Here is a 19,915-nt window from a genome sequence, read left to right as displayed (position 1 = left end):
GCTATCTTGATACTCACGTCTGTGAGCAGTACATACCCTTGTTAATTTGTGCTATAGGCTGCTTGTCTTATGCGATTTAATTATTGCAGCTTCCAAGCTGGGGACATATAATACTTAAGCCTTAATCCTTGTTAAATCTAACTAACAGAGAGTTGGTGAAACTTTTTGGAGTTCTCACCAGTGCAGAATTAACCTAGTGGATCTGATGAGATGCAGCTTTTTAAGAGGATTATTTTTCAGGTTAGCCATTCAGAAATTATTCCGTTTTAATTGTGTTTGAAAGTTATTTGAGATGTTAACTCTACAAGAATAAACCATGAATGTTCATGAATTGAAATCGGAGGAAATTACAATAAAGACTGTATAATACGTTGGAGAGTGAGTCATCACACACGTATACCCCGTGGAAGATAATGGCCGTGGACCATTTGTATTAATGAAAAATTCAGCGAGCGTATTCGTTTTGTTTAGTTAATTACTTTTGAATTATTAATTGTCATTGAGAGTTCTTACATTGATGTGATAACCAAAGCAAGCTTAATCCTTGGAAACTCCAGGCTGCAACGACAAAAATGTTCAGCTGGTCAGATGAACATTGTCCTCTTATCCTACAGAGGATGGTTCAAGGATTCTCCAAGGGCCTCACCCATTTTGCCCCACGATCATCCCTCCGCAGGAAGTTCGAGAAATACAGCACATTCATCGTCAGCCGGCCCCTCAGTCGAGCCAAGGTGAGTTTGTTACCAAAATGTTGGGAAAAAAGACCATCCCCTTTCCTCAACACACACAATGTGAAAGCATTAGGAATGACTTTTGACCCCGTGATTGTCATGAATAGTAGCAACAGCTATGTGTTTTGACAGAGCAGGTTTATACCATCAATTACAGTGTCTATAGCAGTAACCTGCTGAATCGTTTTACCGCTTAAGTTTTTTCCCCCTGCTGTGAAAATTCCCTAAGTATAAGTAATTTAATAGAAACGCTGTCAGCAAAGTCCGATGTACTGTGATTAAAAAGTACTTATGATTGTGTCTGACTATGTTGTGTAGCTTACTAAGTTGGAGGTGTTAATTACACCATCAACACAGTACACATAACTGCTACTAAAATTTGTTTATTAGTTGCTTTGGCCATATGTTCATTAAGTAAATTTAACAACTGGAGTTTGAGTTCTTCAGAATAGCCAAGAAAGCCCCTTACGCAATGGTAATGTCAGTGAGTAAAGTGATATACTATATATTTCTTTCCTCAAGAAAAAAAGGGGGGTTCGCTCCTAGTAACCGCACTTCCCCTTGTGGTGTGTTGCTATGGTAAGACTTCCTGTTCAGACAGGAAGTGACAAACTGCAAGAGTTCAGCACTGGGCGTAGTGTTCCTTTTGCTGCACACGCCTCTTGCTGTGTAGTTTGGAGTTGTGGGTGCCTTGGATGCTGCGGCTATGTCCAAAAAGATGCAAACCCTTGGTGTTCCCGTTGCTCACATGGTAGGTCTGGAGCAGTGGCAGTCCTTTTTTTTACCATTGTTTTGTTGAATACAGTGTAATCAAGAGTAGAGGACATATGGGGTATTTTGGGGTGAAAACTTTTACCGTAGTGCACTTTGTCGTAACCGCATAAGTAATAATTTGGGGATTTTGGATTAAAATGTGGTCAGTACTCGTAAGGTTATGTTGTTTGTGGTCATGGACAATGCCCCTCTGTTCTAGATATTTTCATTGTGATAAGGCTTTGTTTGGAAATCTTGTGTATATCGAAGTCTTGCATTAACAATGGGTACAGAGTTGATGTTTGTGTGTCTCTTTTTTATCAAAAAGAATCAGCCCATTCAGGCTTGTGAGAGTCAAATGCTGCTGGATGACCTGAGAAATGTAGTGTTTGTGTGACAGATCTATTGGAATTAATCAGGGGAGTTTAATGAGAAACACACTACTGGAAGGTGTGGCTCAGTTGACAAGCCATGGTAGATAAGGAAAACTAACCTGCAGCCACACAGTATGTGCTTCTCAATACTTGCGCAAGCTTTGCTAATATCTCTTGCTGCTCTTAGGACATCACTTAGTCAGTGAGGGAGTCAATTGGAGAGAGATGCTACTTTTTCTATATGAGTACTACTTCCATTTGCAGCCAAAAATGACAGGAGGCAGTTTGTTCTTGTCTTTGTGAATTCCCCGGCCTTTGATGTGGAGGGTTTGGAGGGGTGTGTCTGTGTTTGGTCAGATTGTGTCAGGGTATGGTGCTTGGATTGGTGGGCTGGCGGATGTGGCTTGGGTGACCAGCTGTGAGTCTGGCTTTTCTCATCTCAACTGATCGCCTGTGTGAGGGGGGCTTCACACACCCCACACTCTTTGCTCCTGTCATATGCTCACTTTGACCCATGAACCCTTGTGTGGGACTGGGCCACTTTCCTGAGCCTGCCCCCTTAACAGGGTCATTCTGGGTCGATGTGTTGCTGGTGAAACCCATCGTGTGTTTGACGAGACAGAAGGTCTGTTGTCTGTTGCTTCGCAATGGGGAGGTGAAGTCCGAACCTGGTGTAATCAATGCCGTAACCTTTAACTGTAAACTGTATAATTTCCCATAAGCACCACCCGCCGAAGAGTCCGTAGCCTGGTAGGCTGTAAACCAGGGCTGTCCGCATTCTGAGTCTCTCCCTGGGGCTGAGGAGGGGGAATGCAACGGGACTCCCTCAGCTCCATCACAAGAGAGCTCTTCTCGTGGCACAGTTGGTGGAGATAACGTTTCAGATGGTGCGCGTGTGCTGTGTCACTTCTGTGCGTGATGAGACAGGATGTGTGACTCACAGGGGTGGTGGCACCCAGGAAGGCCATTCCTTTTATGTCAGAGAGTGTTTGCAGATGGGCAGAGGAAGAAAAAAAAAGCCATGGAGCTGAGTTATTCTGATCAGTAGCATTCGTGTCAAACCAGGTTCAGTTAAAGAGCTCAGTGGTCTTTCTTCGTCCGCTCTGCCTGGGTGTCCTCGGGCTTTGGGTCTGTGGGGAGACATCAGCCGGCCACAGTGTTGCTCCCCCTAAATAGAAAGATTATTTCTAGATTATCTCCCAAAAGCTCCTTTTTGTTGACAGAATTCACAAGGGGTAAGTACTATAGGTGTATTTTGGGGAAGTTGGGATAAGTTGACTTTGCTTGTCACCTACATTTCTGTGTGCTCTGGTTTGATAGATACGTTATCTGCTTTTTAAGAAAGAAAAGTCAGTGACTTCTGTATGTAAATATCAGCTGGTTACCCTCGGTGTCTGGAGACGTATTTTTGCCCCTGCAGCAGCTGGGCTGAGAGAGGTCTGTGCCCATAAGGAACAGGGTTGGAACACCACAGTTCTGGGGCCTCGGAACATGCGGTCTCAGGCCCTGTCTGCACTAGTGTTTCATGGTCATTTAAAGGGACCGTGTCATGATGCGACATCTTCTCAGTCTACATGATGTTTCACTATTGTTGCTGAAACATGACCGTAAATGATAAAGAAGTTTTTTGACACTTTTTTCTACCAAACAAATTACAATCACTTGAAAGTTAATTCTTTTTCATTTTTCACAGTTTCTGCAAGATAATTCTCCGCATACTGAAAATGAGACCTTTTTCACCAAGGCAGTCCTGTTATGTCAGTGATGTAATCCATCTCATATGCTTTTGCCCCTTTGATATCTTGACATCCTAAGAAGCCGGACTTGCATTTGGCATGCACACAAGTGTTCCTTCCGAGACAGAGGCAGTGAGCTGCCGTTTTGCCTTATTTCCTCCCGATTATAGGTTTAAGGTCAATGACACTGAAAATCAAATAGATACCTTCAGTGTGGCATATGCATGACCACAGGTATAAAGCTGAAAAGGGCTGACCTGAACCTTTATTAAATAAAGTACCTCGCAGTTGCCTAATGTTTCAGACTATTGGTCTGGGCAGGATGCCAACATAAGGCTTAGCTGATGACCCCTGGCTTTCCATGGGTGATGCCACCCCCCCCACAGGCCCCTGTTAATGCTGTGTTCCAGTCAGTCTGCCTGTGCTCTGTATTTTGCTAAATTGCTTTGTGATTTCTCTGTCGCCCTGTCTTTCTTTCGTCTGCCCTCTGCATTAGAACTCTAAATGAGCTCAACCTTTTTCTTTGCCACCTCCTCCCCTCTGTCTCAGAGCTGATGAATCCGCGCTCAGATCAGCTCAGGTTCAGAGCGGCGCACTGCGGCGACTGTTGCCTAACGCAGGTAATTAAGCGCTCATCGGTTTTTGATTAAGACAATCCAGACAGGTGGCGAACAGGCGTGGGGCGCTGGTGTGCGCCGCTAATGCTAATCCGCGCGCCAGGCTCCTTTGTGTCCTCAGCGGATGGGCGGACAGGCGCTCTGTCGTTTCGCTGCTGTCTGCAGCCCTGTGAGAGGAGAGGGACGGGGGGCCAAGAGGACCCTGTCTGTTAATGACACAGAAAAAAAGATGACAGATTGCCGGGAGGCGGGCTAAGCGAGGAAGAACCCAGGTGTTTGTCCGTCTGGACGTCCGCCTCTGACAGCCGGAGTTCTATTTCCAGAGCCCCTTGTTCGTTTTCTGATGAGACAATGGCAGCTGTTAAAGGGAGAGAAAAATCGTTAGCTTGTGTTCACTAATGTCGAAATAATCTCTCTGCAGCGTCTAATGCCTGCTAACGATCGGTCGATTGCTCTCACTGGAGAGAAAACAACAGTAAGCCAATATATGAGAAACAGCGGGTGGTTCTGCAAAATCAAAGCTCGCCAATTCACTGTTTAGTTTAAAGGGAGCTTTACTTGGAGGACCTTCTTTACCCGAACGTGCATGATCCATCTATCCAGAGCTCAGCTCAATATCCTTCACAGTTTTGGGATTCATTTGCTGTACTTTGAATTTAGTCTTGAAATGTGATCTAATACTCGGTTGACAGTCTCTCAACAGTACTGATTTAATATAAAAGTATGCTAATCAGAATCAGGAATGTTGTAGGTGGCACACCTCATACTGGCTATCAAGGTTTATTTTCTTAAATTTCTAGCCGTTTCCACGTCGTGTAAATTCTGGCAAGGACTCTCGCAAGAACTTTTTGTCTGTCTCCTACTCTCCCAAGGCAGTTTCGGCTTTTTGTGCAGAATGGTTGGGGTCTGGATTAGAGTTGGCCTAGCTGATGCTGGATCAGTACCTGGGGACGCAGGTTATTCATAGCACCGCCACAGGCTGCAGGGGTGTGGCTCCTAAAACGCAGTGTGCAGGCTTTTAGTGATGTTATCTTATCACAGCCCTCACGGCCTGCGTGTCTCCGCTGCTTTCTGCAGGTCCTGCTGATGGACAGAAATCAAAGCAGCTTTGTACCCGAGGTTCCTATCTTTCTGACAGCATTTCCCTGCAGAGATAGGCTTGCTTCATTCAGCGTTGTAGCAGCCATGCACCTTCGAAGATTTGCAGTCTCAGTTACTGTAGTGGAGGTTTCCATTTGCGTGGCTGTGTCTCAGTGCGTGTGTTTGTGCTTGCGTGTGTGTGTGTGTGCGCGCACTGGTGTTTCAAGTAGATAATTGAATTAGAATGAAACGTATGAAATATATGTCTGTACAGGAGAAAGGTTGCAAGGTGGCAGTGGGTTAAATGGCAATAAAATATAAGAGCTGCCACCTGGAGAGGAAGCTGGTAGAGGAGATTTAAAGAAGCGTCAAGTTTGAATGAGAGTCAGACGAACGCTGACACACCCATATCCTGTTTGAGAACGGTCTCCCTTGAGCACGCGTGTGAGGAAGCAGTCCGACGACAACAACAGCAATGTGCAGCTGCTTTTCAGATACTCTTTCTTTGGTGCATTTGCGCTTTCTGTAACTGACACTCTGCAGCTGTCATCCATTAACTCAAAACAGTGCCTGCTGACAGTCAGGTTTAGTGGGTTAGGATAGTCCGGCGCTTATAGCTTCAGACTTCACAGCAAATGTGTAGAGTCTGACCATGTGGCACAATAATTAGCACATGGTAAGTTACTCAATAAAGGATACGGTTAGTGCTGGTTTGACACAGTGCAAAAAAAGTACAAGTAAAAAGTTTGGACACACCTACTCATAGAAGGGCTTCTCTTTATTTTTTTTTAACTATTTTCCATGTTTTAGAATAATATTAAAGACTTCAAAACTATTACAAAACACAAATGGAATTATGCAGTGGCCAAAAAGTGTTAAACAAATCAAAACTTATATTTCAGGTTCTTCAAATACGTTATATGGCCAAAAGTATGTGGACACCTGACCATCACACCTATATGAGCTTATGGGACATCCCATTCCAAAACCATGGGCATTAATATAGAGTCCCATCCCCCCCTTTGCAGCTATAACAGTGTCCACTCTTCTGGGAAGGCTTTCCACAAGATTTTGTAGCGTGTCTATGGGAGTTTGTGCCCATTCAGCCAAAAGAGCATTTGTGAGGTCAGGCACTGATATTGAACGAGAAGGCCTGGCTCGCAATCAGTGTTCTAATTCATCCCAGAAGTGTTCAGTGGGGTTGAGGTCAGGGCTCTGTGCAGGCCACTGGAGTTCCTCCACACCAAACTCGTCAAACCATATCTTTATAGACATTGCTTTGTGCACAGGGGCACAGTCATGCTGGAACAGGAAAGGGCCTTCCCCAAACTGCTGCCACAAAGTTGGAAGCATACAATTGTCTAATATCTCTTTGTATGCTGTAGCAATAGTGTTACCCTTCACTGGAACTAAGGGGCCTAGCCCAAACCCTGAAAAACACCCCCAGACCATTATCCCTCCTCCACCAAACTTTACAGTAGGCACTGTGCATTCCGGTAGGCAGCGCTCTCCTGGCATCCACCAAACCCAGATTCGTCCATCAGACTGCCAGATAGTGAAGCATGATTCATCACTCCAGAGGACGCATTTCCACTGCTCCAGAGTCCAGTCGTGGCATCCTTTGCACTGGATGAGTGGCTGAGCTGTTGTTGCTCCTAGATGCTTCCACTTGACAGCAATAGCAGTTGGCCGAGGCAGATCTAGCAGGGCAGAAATTTCACGAACTGACTTGGGGCAAAGATGGCATCCTATGACAGTGCCACGTTTAAAGTCACTGAGCTCTCCAGTACGACCCATTCTACTTCCAAGGTTTGTCTATGGAGATTGCATGGCTATGTGCTTGATTTTATGCACCTGTTAACAATCAGTGTGGCTGAAACACCTGAACTCAATAATTAGGAGGGGTGTCCACGTACTTTTGGCCATATAGTGTATCTGAAATACTTTTTCAAAAATATTTTTTTGGAAAGAAATTCATACATAGGCATCAATTTCACTATTTATATTTGTCGAAGAAAAAAATTCAAGCATTTAAGCATCAAGCAAGTCTTTAGATCAAAATGCCTTTGAATGCATGTTTCCCATTGTCTTAAGCAGGTCTGTCCACACTGTTGACTGTTACTGTAGGTCACAGGTATATGCATGCACATAATGCATATTCTGCTCAGCTGAAGACATTCTGCCATATCTTGATTAAAATTAAGGTCAACGAGAATTATATAAACACTGCATACAGATTCAGATAGAGATCGCTGGTTGTTCTGCGTTCACCGGAAGTAAGCTTTTTTTTTTCGCTTTTTTTTTTTTCCTCTCCTCAAAGTGTCAACTCACACTTTGCCTCTGAGTGGCTACCAGGCTTGAGCTGCTGTCACAGACCCTCCCAGGGAACTCTGGGCCGTTTTATAAACTAGAGGGCACCGCCACGGTTCACAAGAGCCCATGGGGTGATGCAAAGTGAAGAGGGGAATATTTAGACTGTCAGAATTTTCAGTCCTTGAGGATTGAGAGGGTTGAAATTTCATCCTTCTCTTTGTTTAATTTAGTTGCTCTTGATCTGGCATCATGATGAAGTAATCCACCATTTTAAATGCTATCTTTGTGTTTGTGAGCACATTTATAAATAAGTGGTCACATGGTCACATGTTCAGAAATGGTGCTTGGAGTCTATCTCAGTGTTTGAGTTGTGCTGAAGGGGTCAGAGTACAGGTGCTTTTGGGCATTCACTGTTTTTGTGCTTTGTTTTTTTGGTACCATTATTCTCTTTCCGGCCTGGAATTAACCAATGTCAGTTCATCATCTCATTCAAGCATGTGAACCAATGGTCCTATGGGACTAGAACCCAAAACTGGACCTGGTTTTGTTTAGGACATAACACTAGTAAAACAGTGTGTACCTCAATACTTCGTACGTGATTAGTATTCATTAGTATGTGGTATTGTGTAGTAGCGCAACATGTTTTGGATTCTGTGATCTAGTGACTGATGTATGGTACTTTACTTGACTTCCCTTGTGTACTCAGGTTGAACAAGTTAACAAGAGCTTGAATGGTGTTATGCTCACACTCACTGGTCTGGGAGTGTTGTTAGCCTAGTCTGACACTGTTTCTCATTCAACGTGAATGGGTACACTTATATTCTTTTGCTCAGGAAGTCTCTCTGGATAAAATCATCTGCTAAATGAATGCAATGTGACGTAATGATAAATTTTAAAACTCTCTCTCCTCTCTTTGTGTCAGCAGGCCCTGGCGGTTTCGGACGGAGGTAAGACTGGCGTTGCCGTTACAGGGACTGTCTGGGGGCAGAAGGGAGAGGGCCTGCCCTGTCCACACTCTGTTTGTTGTGCCGCGTATTGTGAAACACCGTCAGTCTTAGTCAGAAGTACGCTGAGAAGACCAGCGAGGAAAGAGGAAATGGTGCAGTTCACATGCTACATGTTGCTGTTACAGTGCATGTGTGTAAGGTCACATGCTTCCTTTGTGTGTTTGTGTGTGTGTGTGCGTGTGTGTGTGTGCGCGTGTGTGTGCGCGTGTGTGTGTGTGCACGCGTGTGTGCGTGCGTGTGCTTGGCACTGTTTGTCTCAGTGTCTTGTGTCTGCCTTGATTTAAGGGTGTGCTTTGAGCTTTGTGCTTTGGGGTTACGGTTTGGTGTTAGCATTGGGGTTATTTGCTCCTTTCTTGCAAGGAGCTTTTAAAAAAGGTACGTGTTAACTGAATGACTTGACGATACACCTCCTTCTCAATCTTCAGCTGGTTACGCCTTAAAAGGAAACGGTGATTTCTCTCATGTCTGTTCTTTTAGAAACAGGTTTTAACCTGTTTCTATTTCTGTTGTTTATACACGCAGTTCTGACGTTTTTGTTGTTTTGGAAGAATCTCCACTTAATTTGTTTGTCTCCACTTTATTTGACTGTTTGTGCATCCTAAATTTGGAAAAAACTCATCAGCAGTTGAAATTACCATGATATTTTTTACCTCCGTTGTCCATGCATCAGATATGACCCTGGGGTCCTTCCTATTAGACTGAGGGCTAATGGATTCCTAGCCTCTCCGCTCTTTCATTCAAATCGACCTCTCCAGGCTAGTTTTGGGCTTGTTCTTTTTTGGATCTGTCTAGATACGCTGACGTGGATACAGTTTGGAATCCCTGGTGAAGGGGACGTAATGAGCTGGGTGAGCCATTTAAATGGTTTGAAAATCAGGGAATTTCTGAGGCATCTGCACCTTATTAATAATAAAAAATCCCCTCACTACCCCAATGAATTCTGGAATGTTTGGAACCCTCTAGTTTATGTTCTTTGCCATTGTCAGTTCCCATGGAGACATGCTGTTCAGAATCAGTGTCCAGGTGTGGAAGTACCTCCAGCAGGGAGCTGGGTTTTTAACTGTGAGGGGAGTCTGGGAGTCTGTTCTGTCTGGGAGCTCTGTGAGACGTGTTGCGTTTGGTGTTGAGGAAGGTGAATGCAGCTTCTGCTGTGGTTTGTCAGGCAGCAAAGTGGAAGTGGCTGTGAAGAGTACAGCGCTGTGGTCAGCGCAGACAGCGTCATTCACACGCTTACGTTTTCAATGAGTATGCTGCTGCCGCTCGCCGCCCCCCCCTCGCCCGCATCCTACGAGCTGTGCGTCGTTCGTGAACTGTGTGTGGGGTTATGTGTAGGGGCAGTGTGTGTTTGATGTGTGCATGTGAAAGTAGGTGTGTGTTTGCACGCTATAGTTTGGTGTTTGATGTCATCCTACTCTTATCTCTGTGTGGAAGTACATCTTGTACAGTGTTAAATGTTTTTCCGTGCATTGAAATGCTGTGTACGTGTGTTTGCGGTGTGGTGAGTGTTGTACTTTTCTCTGATTAGTCTGTGTGTGTGAGTGTGTGTGTTGTGTGCTGCAGAACATGGTGGTTTTATTTGAATGCGTGTGCGCTGGTGTTTGATCACATGACTCCTCTGTGTACCAGAGCTGAACATGACTGAGCCACAGGGCCGGGGCAGCAGCCACAGTCTGAACAGCAACTCCAGCCTTCCCAGCATGCAACGCGGAAATGGCCGCGTGGGCACGGTGGCCAGCTGGGCCGTCAACTTCGAGAGGCTGCTGGAGGACCCCACCGGCGTGCGCTACTTCACGGTGAGCCAACCCCTAACCCTTGACCCTTCACTCCAGGGCAGGGATGAAGCTAGCGGCTGTGTTAATGTGTAGTGGTACGGTGGATGCCCCCAAGAATTTGCCAGTAAGAAGGGAATAAATTTGAGAAGGTGAAGAATGAAAGTGTGAAAGGGACGTGGAGTTATGGTTATTTGTAGTTTCCTGGAGGGGGAAAAAGACAACGGGAACAAAACAAATTAATTGAATAAAGCTCAAGATCCTTTGTCTTGCTTGAATATCTCTGCTGTTGCAATCTGTTCTCAATTCGTTCATCTCTGTGCGTCTCCGTGTACGTTCTACGGATTCTTTTCATGCTAATTTTCCTTTTGCCAGCTGCGAAACAAAGCGGAGGGCTGTTTTTGTAAATCGATTGTCTAATCAACGCCCCCGGGATTAGATGTGGGGTTAGGGAGAGAGAAACCGAGAGAAACCGCGAACGCATGAGTCACACGCTGCAGCCGTTTGTGTGGGTGCTGGAATTGCACTCGGTGGCCGTGGGGGTTTATGGGAAAAGAGATGAGATTCATGTGTCTTGATTAAGTGCCGCCATGGTGACAGGACCTGCCTTCCATCAGAACATGGGCTCCACTGAATTCATTAGCCCGGAATCATGACTCAACGCTTAGATCTGTTTTATTGTGCAAATAATTTAAGTACCCTTCCAGTTAATTCCCTGAAGGTGCAAATGAACATTGTAAATGAGAGTTGTTTAGATGGCAAGTTTTGTGTGTACACCTCCCATCTGCTAAATCCCCACACACCTGGGAGAGAACCGTAAATTCTTTTGTGTGTAAGAGGAGCTTGTGAGTCAGAGATAAATGTGACATGCAATGCCTCTGGGAGCAAAGGCATGTCGTGAGTCATGAGGAGATTGTGAGAATGCTGATGGATTGAATATCAGTAGATCAGGTCTGATTCTGAGTCTGGGTTCCGACAGGCTTTCCTGAAGTCAGAGGTGAGCGCAGAAAACATCCTGTTCTGGCAGGCCTGTGAGAAGTTCCGCCAGATTCCAGCCAATCAGAAAGAGGAGGTAAAATGAGAGTCGAATTACAAATAAGTAAAACATGTGGACAGATATAAAATTGTGTGTGTGTACCTATTGTAAAAATGTGCTTTGTATGGAAATCAAACTTGTGTTCATCAATATTGTATGAATGTGTTCACCCTCTCAGGTTGATTCTGTAAATTTAATCTGTGTAGCCAGTGCTGCATTTTCAGTATTATTAAAACTGCCGCAAGCAATGGTGCATGAGAAATACTGCGTAAATAAACTTTGTTATTATTATTACTGTTATTATTGACTGACCTACATGGACTCTCTCTCGACAGCTGACCCAGGAAGCCAGGTCCATCTATAACACCTATCTCTCAAACGGCGCCTCCAATGCCATCAACATTGATGACACGGCTCGGACGGAGGAGAAAGACCTGGAGGACCCCAAGCCTGACATGTTCCAGAAGGCCCAAACACAGGTAATGAAACAGATGTTTGGCAAGGTGCAGACACACAGGAAGACAGATGGCAGAGTGTGAGTTTCTGGCTGGTTTCCCCCTGAGCTTATTAAATGGTGCAGGTGCGGGGCACATTTGCAGTTCTCAAACCATGATACACATGTGAATTATGCCCTTAATGTGTTTGATGGGAAATGCAGGAAAGGGCATGCACATTTGTATCATGCATACAAGAACTGAGTCCTGACTGGGCAATTTTATAACTAGCGCTTATCTAGGTACATTGTGTGGTCCAAAAATAGTCTTTCCTTACATGCTCATGCTCTGTTGACTCCGTGCAGATCTTTAAGCTAATGAAGTTCGACAGCTATACGCGGTTCGTCCGCTCCCCGCTGTACCAGAGCTGCATGCTGGCCGATGTGGAGGGGAAGCCGCTGCCAGACCTGGGTTCCGGGTTCAGAAGCCCGGGGTGCCGGCCGAGCTCTGTGGCCGACAGCCCCTCTCTCAGCGACAGCAAAAAGGTACAGCACACCATCTCTGCGATAGACCTTAATGCCCAGCTCCCACAGAAATCCCTGCCACACTTCATTAGCGGTCATCTGTTGCATACATTGATGCCCGAGCCGAATTTATTCGAATTAGACTGCGCGACCGACCAATCCGAGGCCGCGTCTTTGATTCGTGTCCGCATCTCCGAATGAGAGCATAGGAATACGGGCGCGTATCGTCTAGGAGGGTGTCCAGCACAATCTGTCTGTGTGGGAGGTGAGACGTGGTGGGGTGTGAGATCTGGTGCTGCTGCTGCTGCTTGCTAGGAGTGTCTGTGGCAAGTAAGACGTGTCTGTTTCCAGCACAAGAGGAAAGCCAAAGCGGGCAAGTCTCTCCCTTTCGACGTGGAGGCAGGGGCAGACCGGAAGAAGGGCACTCTGGACAGGAAGGCGGTGCCTGACAAACGAAGAGACAAGAGAGGATCATGGGGAGGTATGATGTCATAATGGAATCAGTCTAGGGATCACGGGGAGGTATGATGTCATAATGGAATCAATCTAAACAACGCCTTTTCTAGTGTGCTTGAAGTTTTGTTGATTTATTTTTAAAGAAATTGTTATACATATTGGGACTGTATTTTAGTCTACATTTTAGTTCAAGTGGTGTGGGTCTCAAAACATTTAATAATTCATTAGGGGGATTGCAGAGTTTGGAAACCCCTGGTTTAGATGACATTTAAATGTGAACGCTTAAATAAAAAGCCGTGTGTAGTCCTAAAGTGAATTTATGGGGGTACTGCTATTTAATTTGTATTGCTAGCCTTATGCTTTCGTTTCAGCTCTTTATGAATGCCTAATCAGAAGTACCTCCCTCCTTCCTGTCTAGCGGAGCTGTCTGACCACCGCATGACCGTGTCGCGCAGTGAGTCTCAGTGCTCGGTGAAGTCCACCAACAGTTTGGAGCTGAGCTACTCCTTCAGAGCAGAGGTGAGCGTCTGGATTTGGAGGGGGTGACAGTGTGACTGGCATAGGAAGGAAGCTGTTACAGCTGTGTGTGTGTGTGTGTGTGTGTGTGTGTGTGTGTGTGTGTGTGTGTGTGTGTGTGTGTGTGTGTGTGTGTATGTGTGTGTGCTTGCACTTGTTCAGAAGTTGACATTTCCCTCCAGCTCTGAAGTCAGGACCACGAGAAACCTTTATCTCAACAATGTGGGCATTTGTTGATAAGTCAGAACCTTAAAATAGATTTTTCTACCACTTGGCTTACGTATAGAACCTTTTCATACAAAGCATATAAATGGGTACCTCCTATATCATCAGGATATATTCGCATGCGTAGAAAGAAAGGTTGCCCTCTCTCCTCTCCTCCTGTCTTTATTTTCTCTTTTTTTTCCCCTCTATTGGCATTTACAGTTTTACTAGTCCCCATCCTCCATCCTGGATTTATGAGGGTGTTTTGGATTGGTGGGTTTCTTGCAGCTCTTGTGAATGCGTTGCACTCTCTATCGGGAGGGAATAGTGCTGAATTCAAGTCCCCCCCCCCTCTCCTGCCCCCCTGCTCCCTCAGAACGGGCGGGCCAGCCCCCGGAACTCGGAGCAGGAGCGCGTGGCGGCCACAGGTCGGGCTGAGAAGTACTGCTGCGTCTTCCTCCCGGACGGGACGGCCTCCCTCCTGCCCGCCCGGCCCAGCCTCACCATCCGTGACATGATGGCGGGGCTCTGTGAAAAGAGGGGCTTCCCCCTGGGTGACGTCATCATCTACCTGCATGGGAAGGACAAGGTGAGGCCCACCTGGCTCGCAAGGGGGTCCTTCTTCACCCCGCTGTCCTCTCTGAGCTCCGTCCTCACCCAGAAGGCACCTTTTCTTAATGTGTTTTTTTTTTTTTATCAAATGGTGCACTCTAGCATTGTAATTTGATTTTATACACCCCTCTTTCTTAAGGCGTTTGACTTTCATATCATACCACATACCATAGAGACAATCAAAAAGACAAGCATTTTCACCTTGACAACAGATCAAGGTAAAATTGGTTTTATTAGTGATTCACTGATTTGAACCAGTCATGATGTTTTGCTGTTTTGATTGGTCAACGTGCCTTCACTATAAATAACTTGGGGGGGATAGTGCTGAAAACAAGATCTATACAGACTGTGCTTGTAGACATATAGGCACCTTTATGCAGCATGTACAGTTCGATGCAGTGAGTCATGCCACAGCCACCCACCTCGTGCGCGCGCTGCTATAGGGACACTCTGTTCTCTCCCCAGGGCTCAGCTCAGCAGCCTCTGTCCCTGGACCAGGACAGCTCAGTGCTGAGGGACCAGCAGGTGTCCCTGGAGCTGCGGGTGACCTTTACGTGAGTCTGGGGACCACGCCGTACCTTTTTATACCTCTTCATTAGCGTCTCCGTTTTGCTCTCAGCCTCCTTGCCATGTATAGACTGCAGAGGGGAAAGTGAGGCTTCTTGAATCTCATAATGGGCAGGGCGATCGCATGTTGTTTGGGGCTCACTGATTGGAAACGGTCATTGTGTTTTCCCGTGCGGAGCCTTTTGATTGGTACATGCAAGTCAGCGGAAATGAGATGAGAAACATTAGCTGGTGAATCCTCTCTCTCACGTGTCGTCTGCGCTTTCAGGCTGGAGGTGGCGTTCACTGAGAAGCCCCTGGCAATCATGGTGAAGTCCAGCAAGACCCTGCTGCACGCACTTTCCACCGTGCTGCAGAAACACCACCTCCGGCCACAGGACATAGTCGTCACCATGGTGAGGGCAGCAGTGGGTTGCGGGGGGGGTGCTGGGGTTGGTCAGTGGAGTTGCATCCTTAACTTAATTTTGCCCAGAAGAGACCAGAAGGTCTTTCTCAGAGTGAGTGATCAGCCTATCCTGAGTCTCATCGCCTTACAGGCTGAGCAGAAGCCAGGCTAGGCTACGCATTTAATACACCAAGATAAACAATGGCAGCTGTTTGCGGCTGGCACAGTGAGGAACTATGGAGGTGCTACATCTGTTTTCCTGGTTTAAAGCCCCTGCATGTATATACTTGGTTAGGTTTAGGTACTTTGCTCAGGGATATGATATTAATCAAGCAAATTATTAAATTATACTTTTTATAGCACATTTTTACAACTGTTATGAAGCCCGAGGCAGAGCTTGCATGCCGGGGGAAATGATTCAGAAAAGTCAGATCAGGTGGGGGGGGGGGGAACTAGAAAAAGATTCCCTGAACTCAGGAAAAGGTGGATGAGATGATCTCCTGGAAAACAGTGCTAAAGACATTGGAGGAACATTGGAGTAGAAACACACAGCTCTTGAGTGACGGTGTGCAGCAGTTCACTGCAGAAGCACAGAGACTGGCTGAAGAGATGGCCATGGATGTGTGTGTGTGTCGTTTCAGACTTTTACAGTCTGTAAGCACAGGTGTGTGAGCCTGAATACCCTAGCCATCCGTCCACCCTGCTGCCATCACTTCAAAAGTGACTCCACATGAGCTGGCCTGCATTCATTTTGTCCCGAGATCTTGCACAGAATGTGGGAGTTAAGTCCTGCTTGCTCTGAAAACAGAGATAATGCCAATTGGATATTTGCTTTGAGACACGGATCTTCATGAGCCTCTGTTAAATAAATATGTTGACATTACTGAATTGATCCTCAACCTGTGTAGGAAGGATGGTTGTTTGTTGTAGAAATGTTTACTTTATGCGTACATCGAGTATTGCCAACCTTTTCAACACATTACATTCAATCATTTGTTCTTTTATGGCATTAATGCCTTCAGAGAGTTTCTGAATTATTGTAATTTAAAGTTGATCTTACTGAAAGTGCTTGCAAATTGGAAGTAGAACTGAGGAAAAAATAGGACAGCAAATAAAAAAGCCCATTAGCAGGTGACCTTTTGATGGCACACTGGTAGAAAACTGAATGATTTGATGTTTGTTTTTTTTTTTAATTTATGTTCAGTACAGTTTAATCCAGTTCTCCATTTCCCCTTTCACTGCAGAGTGGAGGCAAGGAGCCACTAAACTTGAACATGGTTGTTTTTTCACTGGCCAACAAGAGACTCCACCTGGACCGCGTAAAAGGTGAACACGAAATGAGACATCTGTACTGATCGTGTGTAACTTCAAAAATTCTTCATTTATCCATTGTGTTTGAAGTCAACCATGACCTCACATAATCCATCCATCACATGACAAACCGTCTCAAATTCAATATATGTACAAACACTGTTCGGCCCCACGTCCAACGGCGCAGGTAGTTATGAGTAAAACGCATCTTAAAGACTGCCTAAAAAGCCTTAAAGACTGCTTCAGTGCATTGTGGAAGACTGTCTGCTTATTTCTCGTGAAAAGCTGGTGGCATTGTGCTCCACTTCTCCTTTAAAGCATCAGTAGGCTCCACCGCTGGAGCGGGCTGTCCTGGCCTTACCCTGCCTCTGCATTGTAAATCCTCCCAAAGATGAGCGTGATTTGTGCTGGGCTTTTTAGGAATAGGGCAGATCTGTCAGGATCATGGAGCAAAACGGCACTCAAGCTCGAGATGTAACCAGGCAGCAATCTCTGGGACACCCGAAGGGGGTTTTTGTGTGTGTGTGTGTGTGTGTGTGTGTGTGTGTGTGTGTGTGTGTGTGTGTGTGTGTGTGAGAGAGAGAGCGCAACGCAGTCATCCCTGTGTTTCTCCCTGTCCATTATTTGCTTGAGAGCCTCCCTTGGCGAAACATTCCATTAGAGGAATTAGGGCCAGCGCAGAGCCCGCTACACCTTCAGCGGAGACGTCTCCGCGGATACCCGTTGTTTGGCAGTGTGTCAGAGCACGTTCGCCTGCTCGCCGGCCTCCCCCCGTTACGGCCAAGTCCACTCCACGTTGCGTTACACGTTCGTCTCTTCGTATGCGTAATTGTGCTGAGTGAGCTGGGCTGTCCTCACTAACTGTCTCTGAAAGGACCTGCTATGCTGCTCACTGCTGCTGCTCTGGCCCCTGAAAGAGGAAGTATGCTGTCTGGCATAAACGTGCTAAATTAACGAAATTTCAGAATGCTGCTCTAATCATACATTGGGCCTTAAAAGGTCACAGTGTAAATTTTCTTGTTCTTTTTTGTAACACAGTTGCTTTGTACATCCTGGCATTTTAAACAGGACATGGGATTTCATATGGTATTAATGAAGCTTGCTGTACAGCTCTCTCTTAAGTAGACATACAAAGTATGGTCATAATAAACATTAACCTGTCATATTTTGGAGACTCTAACAGTGACAGGAGCATCACACTTTTTTCAGTTGAAGCTGCAGTGTTTTTCCATAATATACAGAAATTCATCAGTGATACAGTTGGGTTTAAGAGAATAAACAATAAGGGCTTACGTGTGTCAAACAGGGCACACAGTCTCCATGACGACAGTACTTTTTTCGTTGCTGGGGGAGTTTTCCAAAAATGCCCTATAGGGAGGATATTCTGAAAATACAGAAAATACCAGTGCAGGTAACAGCTCGTCTTTATGAACCGAAATGGAAGTCTTACTAAGACTGTGCCTGTGAGTCACTTTCTGTTTGATGTCATACTAAAGATGTTCCAACTTTTTTCCCAGATAAAGAGCAGGCCAGTCCCCCCAAAGTCACTATCCAGACCCCAGTGTCACAGGTGAGTCTCATACTGACTGTGTTCAGACTGCAGAGTCTGGCGCAGACCACAGCCAGACCTCAAACACTGTGGGCTCTCCTGTATCCATGGTGACAGGGTGTATTTTTAACCCCACCCAGGAGCGACCAACAGACACAGCTGAGACAGAGAAGCCCCACCCCCACCCGGCGAACAGAACCAGAACCAATACCAAGCCCAAAAACCCTGCTTTACGCAAGACATATGACATGGATGGTAGGTCAAGGGGCACTACAGCATCTTGTGAAATCAGATGGACGGCATTTTTGTCCCATCAGCAGCACTGACGTGTACATCACAATTGCATTCTCATTGCATATTTTGTGTTTATGAATTATATTTGAACAATTTCACACTTTTAAAGTATTTTTTTGCTTTTAAATATGATATATTTAGCTTTTAATGTCCTGTATAATGGTGCTACAGCACTTCATCTCACTTTAGTGTGATTTGATGGCCCCAGGGAACCTTGAATGAGCAACAGTGCATTATGGGAGTGAAAACGCCACAGTGATGGTTGTCACACTGGATCAGGTGCTAGGATGGAAACTCGAGAGCCAGTGAGCCAAAGCTGAAGAGAGCCAGGGGTTTCAATAAAATACCATGCATCATGGAGATGTTTCTCTTAGAGAAATGCATGGATTTTTTTTTCTCATCCAGTTGTTCTTGTTACTCATATTGGTGCTGCAAGATGGTACTGTAACACATAATCATCTTATATTTTCCTTCTGAAAGGTTCTCAAAGCAAGAATGGATGCAATTATGGCAATTTCATGTCATAAGAAATGTGTTGACTCCCCTTGTTATTTTTTACAAAAAGGCCTTTTTGGCCCACGTTTTTTTTTTTTTTTTTTTTAGAGGGATGTTCTAAAAAGAGATCTCAGCAAAGGAGGTAAGTCAGGAGAGACAGGAGCAGGAGAACAGCCTCCAGGACAGAGTATGGGTAATAAAGTCTCTCTCTCCTCCTCTGTAAGGGCTGATAGACCTTCTGTCCAAGGCTCAGTGCTGCAGAGCGGATGACCAGAGGGGCTTGCTGAGGAAGGAGGACCTGGTGCTCCCCCAGTTCCTGCAATTGCCTCTGCAGGAGTGTGAGGGGGAGGAGGCGGGGCCGGGGGACGGCCAGGAGAGCCCGCCTCCGCAGTCTGCTGAGACGCCTCCCACCTGCACTAATCCCACCCCTGCCACCATCACCACCACCACCATCACCACCACCACCACCACAACCTCCGCACTCTCTGGGCACCATTCAGAGCCTAAGAAACCAGCTGATGGCCCGACATGCCGTGAAGCAGAACCAGACTCAGATCCAAAGCCACAGAGTCCAGACATGCTAACCAGCCCACCTGCTTCACAGGTCAAAAGCCCGTTGGTTCTCACAGACTCTGCACAGGACACAAAGGTGTGAGCACATATCACCTTGAAAGCCTTTTTACCCTATTTTACTTCATCCTCAACTCCTTCCCCCATATTTGTGCCTGGGACAGGCTCTGTTGTGTCTGACCGGGGCGTGCCTGTTCTGAATGGATCTAGTCAATCATGGATTATACTTATACTATTACACCTTTTCACATCTTTAAATTTGCCCCTTTCAGGGGGAAAAAGGAAGCTACCTTGTGAAAAATGCTAAGTTCTGGGACTGTTTTGGGGGAGAGGTCTTTCATAAAAGTGAGTTTTATATAATTTATTTTTGGATTTTGTATTTACCAGTGTGGTGTTGAAAATATGTTGTTCTGAACGATTGCCTTCATATTGTATTTATTTGGAACAAACTAGATTAATTTATGTAGCTCCACCCATGTGTTTAATCTCCTCTTCCTTTGGAAATGTGTGGCATTGTGAAATGTTTGTTTATGCACTTTTTTGCACTTCTGCATTGCAAGACAATGTTGAAACTGTTAGCTT

General features: G+C 45.7%; 1 protein-coding gene across 1 annotated transcript; it reads left to right on the top strand.

Annotated features, from left to right (window-relative positions):
* The first annotated feature begins 1,427 nt into the window (after positions 1 to 1,427).
* Positions 1,428 to 19,798, top strand: LOC118791491 (regulator of G-protein signaling 14-like). The gene is made up of 15 exons (XM_036548865.1): positions 1,428 to 1,482; positions 8,527 to 8,551; positions 10,238 to 10,404; positions 11,360 to 11,452; positions 11,752 to 11,895; positions 12,216 to 12,395; positions 12,726 to 12,855; positions 13,249 to 13,349; positions 13,927 to 14,139; positions 14,643 to 14,716; positions 14,998 to 15,124; positions 16,359 to 16,440; positions 17,943 to 17,995; positions 18,115 to 18,229; positions 18,988 to 19,798. Exons 1-15 carry the CDS (start codon positions 1,438 to 1,440, stop codon positions 19,416 to 19,418), a joined length of 1,980 nt encoding a protein of 659 aa, XP_036404758.1. The 5' UTR covers positions 1,428 to 1,437; the 3' UTR covers positions 19,419 to 19,798.
* Positions 19,799 to 19,915: the final 117 nt, after the last annotated feature.

The sequence above is a fragment of the Megalops cyprinoides genome, chromosome 16 (assembly GCF_013368585.1).
Source record: "Megalops cyprinoides isolate fMegCyp1 chromosome 16, fMegCyp1.pri, whole genome shotgun sequence".
Classification (NCBI taxonomy): domain Eukaryota; kingdom Metazoa; phylum Chordata; class Actinopteri; order Elopiformes; family Megalopidae; genus Megalops; species Megalops cyprinoides.
Note: the sequence above shows the minus strand (reverse complement) of the source record. Positions and strands in the feature narration are given on the sequence as shown.

Bases quoted from the DNA above. Each gene is read 5' to 3' on its own strand.
- LOC118791491 (XM_036548865.1), top strand. From the start codon at position 1,438: ATGTCCAAAAAGATGCAAACCCTTGGTGTTCCCGTTGCTCACATG. The intron at 1,483-8,526 runs GTAGGTCTGGAG...TCTTTGTGTCAG, and splicing joins GTGTTCCCGTTGCTCACATG to CAGGCCCTGGCGGTTTCGGA. The intron at 17,996-18,114 runs GTGAGTCTCATA...AACCCCACCCAG, and splicing joins TCCAGACCCCAGTGTCACAG to GAGCGACCAACAGACACAGC.